The sequence below is a fragment of the Ricinus communis genome, chromosome 9 (assembly GCF_019578655.1).
Source record: "Ricinus communis isolate WT05 ecotype wild-type chromosome 9, ASM1957865v1, whole genome shotgun sequence".
Taxonomy (NCBI): domain Eukaryota; kingdom Viridiplantae; phylum Streptophyta; class Magnoliopsida; order Malpighiales; family Euphorbiaceae; genus Ricinus; species Ricinus communis.
In genome coordinates, this window is record NC_063264.1 from 8201473 (window position 1) to 8212773 (window position 11301).

At 32.0% G+C, this 11301-nt stretch overlaps 1 protein-coding gene across 1 annotated transcript; it reads right to left on the bottom strand.

The window, feature by feature from the left end:
- Positions 1-9019: 9019 nt before the first annotated feature.
- LOC107261554 lies at positions 9020-9850 on the bottom strand. The gene is made up of 2 exons (XM_015721644.2): positions 9632-9850; positions 9020-9535 (listed from the first exon to the last, which is right to left on the bottom strand). Exons 1-2 carry the CDS (start codon positions 9848-9850, stop codon positions 9020-9022), a joined length of 735 nt encoding a protein of 244 aa, XP_015577130.2.
- Between the last annotated feature and the right edge of the window lie 1451 nt (positions 9851-11301).

Genomic DNA, 11301 nt, shown 5'->3' on the forward strand with positions numbered 1-11301 from the left:
GATAAAAAAGTTTGAATTCTTCCTGATTGGACAGCACTTCCTGGTTCGGATGGACAACTCATCCTTCCCAAAGATTCTTGAATCCAACCAGAAGACCTTGCCTGAGCCCCAACTATTGCGATTAAAATCATGGTTCAGCAGGTATGACTTTAAGGTTGAGCATATAAAAGGGATAAGAAACCTAATCCCGGATTTCTTATCCAGACTTTCCAAACCTCAGAATCAGCCTATAGTTCTTCTCACCTCTACAATAAATCTTCCCATAATCTTTATGGCTTCTTCATCTTCCAGACCCAACCTGCAACCTCCTTCACCACCAGATCTTCCCAACAACCTTACAACCAAACAAGTCACAGACTTTGCCCGGAACATGATGTTCCATTATTTGGCAACTTTTCAACAAACCTTCTCACTCCCAATACAACCCAACTTCTTCTTTCCAGACTACCCTTGGTGTCTGATTTACCACTTATCTCCTGAACATCCAAAGCATGAAAGTGAGTTATGGTTTCTATGGTGCCTATCTATAGTCTGTCATCATGCTATAGAAGTGCCCATTATGAATCTCTTACACTTCTTCAACAATGAAGCAAACTCGGAGTCATATCCATGGAGATTCCTTACCTGGTTCAAAACTCCATATCAATGGACAGGAGATCTCCTTAAACTTATTCATGAGCACCAGTTATTCTCAGACAACAATTCCAGAGCTTCGGAATACCATGCCATTTTCATATTGCACAGGCCTTATCTCCGATTATCAGAAGATACATATGCAACTCAAAATATCTGTCACTATTGGAGAACACTTGATAATCCTTTACATCTTGCTCCTCCAGCAATCACAGAAGAACTAAAGCGGGCCCTGCAATACAGGAATGAATTAAGGACAGCTAATGTCTCTGCACCATTAGTTTGCACTTTCAATGGACATCAATCGACTGGACAATCCATTGAACATTTTTGTTCCTCTGATCTTCCAACTCCACTGGATGACCCTACCTTAACCAGGGCACAACAAGAAGCTCTCATGCAAGACTCCCAGCCAATGGATGATAACTCATATGATGACGTCTTCTGATCACATGCAATTGTCGGCCACTCTTCTGTATTATTGTGTTTGTCTTTATTATGAATTATTATCCACTCAGTAAGTGGAGTGTATTATGGGTGATAGTGGTGGGCCACCATAGGCCGCTATAGTTGTGGTGTATTATTGTTTGTTAGCCTTAATGCATTCCGAGAAATTCAATTTCTCGTTGGCCAATAGTGCTCTTCTTTTCTGACAGCATGTCCCAATCAGCATGATTCTGGCTATTCTTAGCTTACTTTTCTTTTGTAAAGGTGAGCTTATTTATAGGGCTCGAAAGGAATAAATTGTCTACTGGGAGAGCACAAGGGCTTACTTTCATGGTTTTACAGTCATTATCCAACTTACAGGGTATTTGAAACCACTATCGAGTATTTTCAATTAGCTGTTGCATTTTGGCAATGCTTGCATTCTACCATTGGCTACTTCTATGCTCGTCTCATGAACAAGAAAAGAACCCGATTAACATGAGTGTCACTATGTTGCTCTTATGCTTTTTGTATCCTCATTTCAAAGATTATAAAGGAGTACGCAGTACCACCCCCTCCGAGGAGCCATGGCCTCATATTAACCATACAATTACAAACGGAAATCTTCACTCAATTAAACAGTGTAAACATAATCTTATCACTCTTTAACAACCTTTTGGAATTTCATTATGTAACCCTAAATTAAAGTCTTTCTTACAAGCAAAACACAATAAGATTCAAAGCAAATGTACATAAAGAATCAAACACCAATTTGGCATCATCATAATCAGCAACAGTAAGCGACAAATCATATTAAATCTAGCTTCACCATAAGCAGCAATAGAAACACCAAAAGATAGCAGCACCAATAACAACCTCAACTATCAGTCGGCGAAGTGCCTAGATAGTAACATAAATAAAAATCAATAGATCTACAATTTACTAAATTATTATTAAAAAAAATCATTTGGATGCCAGTAGCAAGACTTGAGAACGGCAATGGTGGAACAACGAGAATGAATTTGTGAATGTAAAAACAAATAATGATCAACGTGCTGAAATGGTGTGTGATGGCCAGACTAGATTTGTAATAGCATCGAGATAAGTAACGATCGACGTTGCTGGTATGGCGTACGATTGCGAGATTGGTTGCTGTTGGTTTGGTGGTGAGACTAGAGAATAGGAAGAGAAGAAAAGAGAGTGAGAAGAGGAAGAGGTAAAAGAATAAATGGACACGTGTTGCTAACATGTCTCATTTAATAACTTAGACTTTTATTTTTTTTATTTTCATTTTTTAAAATTGCCACATGAAGTGTCGTGTTTGTTTTTTTTAACGTAGTTAATGGAAGCTCCTAATAGAGAGTTTAGCATTACGAAAATTAAAATTCAGACAGTTTAATATTATAAATTAAAATTTAAAATCTTGATAAAGGGCAAATATTCAGAAATAGTGAGATGTCAAATGTTAGATCTAAGCTATTTTGTTGAATCAGAACATTAAAATCCATAATTATCACAGTATATGATATCTATTTTTATCGATCTCTTAATTTTATGAATTTATATATTTACTGCTGTTTGATATGTTTCACAAAATTCACAAATTTAGTGAAATTCTAGAAATTAAAAGAGAAATATTTTTAAGAATATTTTTTTATTAAATAATAAGTTTCATAAAAAAAAAAATCTAAGCTATCTATATGAGTTTTTAACATCTCTCATTAAGAAAATATCAAGAATGAAATTTAAAATTTTATATATGTGAGTTTATTTTTATTTTAAATAATAAACTTTTGTTTTATTATTTCTGTCAAATCTCTAGTTTTTAAATTTCTTGTTGCTTACGATTGAATAAATTGTTGAGTTTTAGTCCTTATAAGTTTATAATTTCGTCTTTACTCTTAAATATAGTCGGATTTTTCACCGATTACTATATGAAAAAAAATTGATTTCTTGTTATTTGAGTAAAATTTTCTCTTTTTCTCTCTTTTGGTTGGTTAAAAATAATCTCGAGCACACTCTCTTGCATAATAACATAAATGCACTGTAAAGAAAATGGAAAGGGGAATGGAAAGTTGAGTTGATGTAGTGTATAATCATGTACTAAAAGAGGTAGATTTTTCTCAATTGTATACTAATTAAAAAATAAAATTTAATCAAGATTAAATTGATGCCTAAATAAGTTTCTTTAAAAAGACAATCCATCCTAGTTCCATTAGACTTCTTATGTGTTATTTTGCTACATCATGTTCTCTTCCAATTACAAAACCTGAAAATTATTTAAATATTGATAAAACTAAAGTGTTGCTACAAGTTGTAAAATTGTTATAATTATATGAGCTATTCCAAGAATTCTATATATTTATAATTCAAGTGTTTGGATGCTGATGTATCTAAGTTAGTACTCGTAAGTGCATGAATTACTTTTATAATAAAAATGGTAAAACATTCTGAGGTCAAACTCTCAATAAACTATGAGATCACTTATTATATAGACTAATTATCAACACAACAATAAAAGTAAATCTAAACACTGTAAACGAGTATTTTAATAGAATAATATTTATAAAGTAAAGTATAATAAACTATAAAGTAAATATGCAATAATATAATGTATGAAAACTATATGCTAAAGACAATACTTAGCCTAGCCATTTATTTAGTAATTCATTTCTTTTACTTTAAGCCTAGATCTAATGAATGAGATGGTGATATATTTTTTTCATTAATTACTCAAGCTAATAATGCAACTAAGGTTTCTTCTACCAATATAGATTAAAGTAAAGATGGTATATCTAATACATTCAACCTAAATATTTTCATAACAATTATTATCATTAAATTAATATGATGGTTAACTAACAATAATAAATGAAACTAATAAAGATATGAAGGTAAAGAAATCATTCATTAAATAAATAAATAATAAAGTTTATATAAAAGTAAAAGGCGAAATTAAACACTTATAAAACTAGCATGACATATTTACCCAATGATCATGGTATTAAATAGAAAGACATAAAACAAGAAGAAAGTAAAAACTCCTTTTAAATCAAAAATTCTTCAAGTAGGAAGATGATGGTCATCATTTCCATTTCTTGAAAAAATCCTTATATCTTAAAAAAACAATGAAAATTAATAACTAAATATTTATGGAAAAACTATAGAGAAAATAATATGGACAAATGCAGATGAAAGATGTAGCAAAGAGCCGATAGGAGAAAACTATGTTCATCATTTTAGAACTAAGTTTATATAGATATATATAGAGAAGAGTCCTCCACCAAGATAAGTCTTTCTAAAGATAAATATACCAATATAAGTCTATCGAATAAATAATATTATAGGTATCCTTATCTCTATTAAATATTATCTCATAAATAAATTTAATGTAAATCCTAATAATAATACAAAATGATTAAAATGCCTCATGGATAAATAGTAGAATTGAGCTAGCACAAGAACTTGCAGGTCCATATGTTTTAGTATTGGACATTGACACAAATATGTCCAATTAAACTCATTTTTTAGTATTTTTTTCATATTTTTCTCTCTTGGCTAATATTATCTGAAAATAGATAATTAAGCTTAAATGAGGTAAAAGTATATATTTTTCACATATTATGTATATAAACATACTATTAAAGCACTAAAATATCTTAAATATATATACATAATTTGGACCTATTAGATGTTATCTGAGTTTACCATATTATTTATTTAATTGGTTCTTGTGACTACATATTAGTTTCTAAAAAGATCTAAAAGAATATAAATAAGGAGTAATTATTATCTGCTCCGTGTGTTTTTTCATATTATACTAGTTACCCCGTGACATTTAAAAAATATTTTTTTTATCTTCTATTTTGCAATATTATACTAAAATCCCATTCTGTTAGAATTTCATTACAGAATCGTTAATTAGGTTTGGTTTATACTATTTGTCTTCTGACTTTTTGTATAATATTCAAATTGCCCCTATATTTTATTTATTGCATTAGAATCTCCTTACACTTTGAAAGTCAATGTAATTAAGAGTCTAAATTGATAAAAAAATATAATTTGATCCTCAAATTTTTTATTAATATATAAATTTTTAACACTTTAATTAATATAAGTACTTTTCAGATATTTAAATATTTCTAGAATTTAATTATGTTATAAATAGAGTAATTAAAGAACACTAATTAATTATTTTTATACAGACACTAAAATTGATTTTTGTATAAAAATTAGACAATGAGATTTTAGTATAATAAATAAATTATAAGAGGCAATTTGTATATTACACCAAAGATCAATGAGAAAATAGTATAAAATCAAACCTAGTTAACGATTGTTTAATGCAAATTCTGACACAAAGAGTTTTTAGTATAAAATTACAAAATAAAAAAATAAAAAAATATATTTTTTAAATATCAGGGATAACTAGTATAATATAGACAAACATAGAAGGTAAATAGTAATTATCTCTATAAATAACTTATTTTACTAATGTTAAAGAAAAAACACTGATATTTGAAATGTAACATTCAATTTACTTATTCATTAATAAAAGATGGCTATTTAAAGCCTTACAAGAAACAGAAAAGAGAGGAAACAGATATCCATGTAGATACGTCAAAACAGAAAGCAAAACTAACTCCACTAGCCTTAAGAATGGATCAACCTAAAGACTAGGAACTTATTTAATAGAAAGTGAGAAAATAGCAGTTCTTGGAAACGACTACATAACAAACCCTCCCTTAAACTAAGTAGATTGCTTAGTTTACTTATGGCATTTCACATACTCCAAGTAAATCTCTAAGCTTTTGAAATTGTTCTAGCTTGAGAGGCTTAGTTAGAATATCCGCGACTTGATCTTGTGAGCCACAATGAACTAAAAGGACTGCACCTTCATTACACAAATCCCTTAAGAAATGGAATCGAACTACAATATGCTTACTCCTCTTGTGCATTATTGGGTTTTTGGACAGCTTTATTATGGAACTGTTGTCACAGAAAATAGTTGTGCATTCTTCGTTGTAGCAAAGTCTTTTAAGAACCATCTTCATCCACATCGCTTGATAGGCACATGCTGCTGCGGCTACATATTCCGCCTTCATTGTTGATAATGTCACAATTGGCTGTTTTCTAGATGACTAAGCTACTGCCCCTGAACTCATCAAAAACACATATCCTGTAGTACTTTTCCTATCTTCCAAACATCCAAAGATAGTCATCACAAGATAGGCAACAACATGCCACTTGCCTTCCTTTGATATAAGATGCCAAGATTAGTAGTTCCTTTTACATACCTTAACACCCTTTTGCAGCCATGAGATGAAGCTCTGTAGGTTGAGACATATACCTCCTAACTAAGCTTACTGCATACATCAAATCTGGACGAGTCGATGTTAGATAAATTAAACTTCCAACCATTTGTTTGTAGAAAGTGTTGTCAATCGCAACTCCATGCTCATCTTTTGAAATTTTAAAACCAGGAACTATAGGATTTAAGACAACATTACAGTCCTCCATCCGAAATCGCTTAAGCACATCTCCTGCATATTTTTTTTGACTGATGAAAATTCCATTTCTATTTTGTTGCACCTCAATTCCAAGAAAATACCTCATCCTCCCTAAGTCCGTCATGTCGAACTTCTTCATCATTGATTTCTTAAATTCTCCTATCATGGTTTCATCATTTCCAGTATAGATTAAATCATCAACATATAAACTCATAATCAAAAGATTACCTTGATTATTAGTTTTCACAAACAAGGTTTGCTCATTGGAACATTTCTCAAATCCTTCTTTCAAGAAATATGCCTCAATACGACTAAACCAAGCTCGAGGTGCTTGTTTTAGTCCATAAAGAGCCTTTTTGAGCTTATACACTTTATTTGGCTCTTCTTTCTTCTCAAAACCTCTAGGCTGCTCTACATACACATCCTCCATCAGCTCTCCATGCAAGAATGCTGATTTCACGTCTAGTTGATATACCATCCAATCCTTCTGAGCTGCTAGAGCAAGAATTATTCTTATAGTGTCCATATGAGCTACTGGTGTGAAGACTTTAGCATAATCAATTCCATACCGCTGTATATATCCTTTTGCAACTAATCGGGCTTTGAAATTCTCCACTTCACCGTGCTCATTAAATTTTATTTTATAGACCCATTTTACTCCAATCGGCTTTGCACCTATTGGTAAATCAGTGAGAAACCATGTATCATTCCTATGCTTTTAATTTCGATCTCCATAGCTTTCCTCCAATTTTCATTTCTTACAGCTTCTTCAAAGCTCACAGGATCTGTACCTGCACTAACAATAAAATTCGCATCAATTTCTTTCCCTTCTAAGAGTCCTTCCCCACTTACATAATCATTCATCTAACTGGGTGGCCTTCTGATTCTTGCTTCCATATCAGAGTTTGAAGAAGAACTGGAATTTGAATTTAAAGAAATTACGCTTGGTCCATTTTCATCTTCAACTGCAACAGCATGTTCTTCAACAACATCAATATTTGCATTATTTTCAGTCACTTCATCTTCATTTTCTGCCTACTATAGCTCCATGAGTAACTGTTGTTCATAGCTCTTATCCCAATCCCATTTTTTCTTTTCTTCAAACACTACATCTTTGCTTACTATTACTTTCTTTGTCACAGGAACATATATTTTATATCCCTTTGTTTCATCACTGATTCCTAAAAACACACCACTTATGCTTTTACTTTCCAGTTTGATTCTTTTGGTATCTGGTACATGGATATGACACACACATCCAAAAACTCTGAGATGTGCAATCGATGGCTTTACTCCACTCTAAACTTCTTATGGTGTGGCATCCTCCAAGGCTACAGTTGGATAGCGATTTAGCATATAAACAGCCCACTTCACCGCTTCTGGACAAAAGGATTTTGGAATTCCTTTTTCAGACAGCATGCTCCTCACACAATTCATCACTGTACGGTTCTTCCTTTCTGCGACGCCATTTTACTGTGGGGTATACGTTGTTGTTAATTGCCTTTTAATTCCATTTTCTTTACAAAAATTGTTAAACTCAGTAGAGGTGAACTCCCCTCCTTGATCTGTTCGCAAACACTTAATAGTAAGACCTGTTTCTTTCTCAATAAAGATTTTAAAGGATTTGAACATAGTAAAAGTTTCTGATTTTGCACGAAGGAAATATGACCAGGCCTTTCGACTATAATCATTAATCAAGCATAACACATATTTACTGCTACTATTAGAAACTGGCGAGATTAGACCATACAAATTGGCGTGAATAAGTTCTATCCTCTGAGTTGCTCTCCAAGTGCTTCTCTTCAGAATGGGCTCTCTATGTTGTTTTCCTTTCAAACAATTGACACAAACTTCATTTGTGAATGTTAGTTGAGGTAGACCCTGCACCATCTTCTTCTCCAGCAAAGTTTTGAGACTTGTGTTGCTGACGTGTCCCAATCTACAGTGCCATAAGTGAGTAAGGTCTTCAATTGCTGTGTTGAAACAAATTTCTTATTTTGGAGGCAAAAACATGGACAACGTTCTTGCTACCAGAATAAACATCTGATTCATCGTCATTTTGGTTTGGACAATCAAACCTTTCTGAGGATGAGAAATTTTGCACATTCCAGCTTCTATAAGAATAGAAAGACCCCTCTCTTGAAGCTGCCCTATGCTCAGAAGATTATTTTTGAGCTCAGGCACACAAAAAATATCACTTATAACAAAGTCGGCATCATCTACCTTTATTTTGATGCTTCCCTTACCAGAGACTCGCATTCTGGTGTTGTTCTCTAGCTTCACGGTCTGTTGAGGAATTTCCATAAACTCAGAGAATAAGGCCTTATTACCACACATGTGATTACTACATCCTGAGTCCAAGAACCAAATGTCTTCTTTCTTTGCTCCAACTTCATCAATATAAGCCATTAGTAAAATCTCCTCTTTTTCGTCTGATTCACCCATCTCATCTAGCTCGAAATAATTTGTTTGTTTTCCCAAAGTAGGACATTCATATTGGAAGTGACCAAGATTGTGACAACGGTAGCATTCCACATTAGCTTTATTGAATGATTTTCCTCTTCCATTTCCTCTGCCTCTTCCTCATCCTCTCCCCTTCCTTTATCTACTTTCACTTCATGAGTCACCTTCAGTAAGACTTGTTCTTCCCCATCAACGTTCTTCATTCTCTGCTCGTGGATAAGGAGACTACTTTGAAGTTCGTCGACTGTAAGAGTGTCAACATTATTGGACTCTTCAATAGAACATACAACATAATTAAATTTCGGGACTAGAGATCTGAGAATCTTTCCCATAATTTCCCTCTCCTGCACTACCTCTCCACATGCTTTTATGCGTTTGGCAATGGAAAGAGTACGCCCGAAATATGCATTAACAGTCTCTCCTTCCTTCATTCTGAGGAGTTCAAATTCTGTCTTCAGTGTCTGGAGTTGAGCCCTCTTCATCCTCGTGGAACCCTTGAATTTCTGATTCATAGAGTCCCATATCTACTTTGAGGTGTCATCGTTGAGGATGGTCTCTATAATTTCTCTATTGATAGCTTGATAGAGATAATTTTTAACCTTTCTATCTTTTAGCTGTTGCTCCTCGATTACCTTCATCTGTGCTTCTGTTGCCTGAGTGCCTGCTGGAACTGAATCAATCCCTTCCTCAATTACACTCCAATATTCCTTTGCACGAAGGAAATTTTCCATCAGCTTTGCCCTGTGTTCATAGTATCCATCAAACCTTGGAATCGCTGATTGTACAAACTTTCCGTTGGTACTGATATTCTCAGCCATCTCTACTTTTAGTCTTTCTCACAAACACTATTTCTTTCCCACTGTGTTTCTCTCAGTATTTCACTCGAACTAAAACTCTATCAGGCCCCTATGCTTTTGCTCTGATACCAAATGTTAAAGAAAAAACACTGATATTTGAAATGTAACATTCAGCTCACTTATTCATTAATAAAAAATGGCTATTTAAAGCCTTATAAGAAACAAAAAAGAGAGGAAACATGTATCCATGTAGATAAGTCAAAACAGAAAGCAAAACTAACTCCACTAGCCTTAAGAATAGATCAACCTAAAGACTAGGAACTTATTTAACAGAAAGTGAGAAAATAACAGTTCTTGGAAATGACTACATAACAACTAAATCACTAGTATTATTATATGATAGAAATTTTTAAATAAATGTATATCAGCAAAAAAAATAAAAGTTTTACTGTTAATTCAACTAAAACTGAGACCATTGAAGGAAATAATATAACATTATGCTGTTTAAAATTTTAAAAAAATGTACTAAAAAAATAATTTAATGTTGCTAACAAAATTAAATAGTATATAGCGAGAAAGTCCTTTTGTTATAAATAAAATTGTTACATCTTATTATAGTCACAATAATCACTATTGTTATATTTTATTTCTAATTTTTGATCAAAATTTATAATATTGTTGCCATATAGTAGTTTTTAGCAATAAAATAATTTTATCGTAAAATTATTTTTGCTAATTCTTAGATATTTTGTCGCAAAATTATTTTTGCTAATTCTTAGATATTTTGTCGCAAAATTTAAAAAATTATCAATTTAACCGTATGATTTGATAATTAAAACCAATTTTAGCGAAATTGAATTTTGACCAAAATTAAGCAATGTAATTAATGTCTATATTATTTGAAAAATGAAAAATCTAAATTAATGAATGTCAAAATCATAATAACATTTATATTGTTTAATTTTAATTTTCTAATTAATGTATGTATCATTATTTAATTATTTAATTTTACTAATAATTTAATTTAACCAAAATTACATCAAATTTGATCAAATTATGTAAATTAACAACATTTAAAAGTCGACTAAAATATCAGACTTTCACAAAGATTTAAAATTTTTAAACTAATAGGCCAACATTAAAACATCTTCTCAGTTTGTTTTGTTAACAATACATATAAAATGACAAAATAATAAAGTTTATGCGCACTGTGCAGACTTCTTGGCTATCATGTGATAGACGGTCCACCTCAGCATGTGATTGTTCCCAGAATTTCAGGCTTTTGCTTCCCTTTCCAACAGCTACAGCGATAAAGGAGAGGAAAACTATAATTTAGTCAGATTACTGACAGGTTTCTTTTAAGAAAATAAATGTTAGTGACGGATTATATAAACATTTACCAGCAGCGTTTTCTCTCAGTATAAATAAGACTAAATAAATTAAACTTTTCATAATAAATACCCATCCGAACT

Excerpts from the sequence above, each read along its gene's own strand:
- LOC107261554 (XM_015721644.2), bottom strand. The coding sequence starts at position 9,850 with ATGGCTGAGAATATCAGTACCAACGGAAAGTTTGTACAATCAGCGATT. Across the intron at positions 9,536-9,631 it reads AACAGCTAAAAGATAGAAAG|AAATTCAAGGGTTCCACGAG; the intron begins GTTAAAAATTAT and ends TCTATGAATCAG.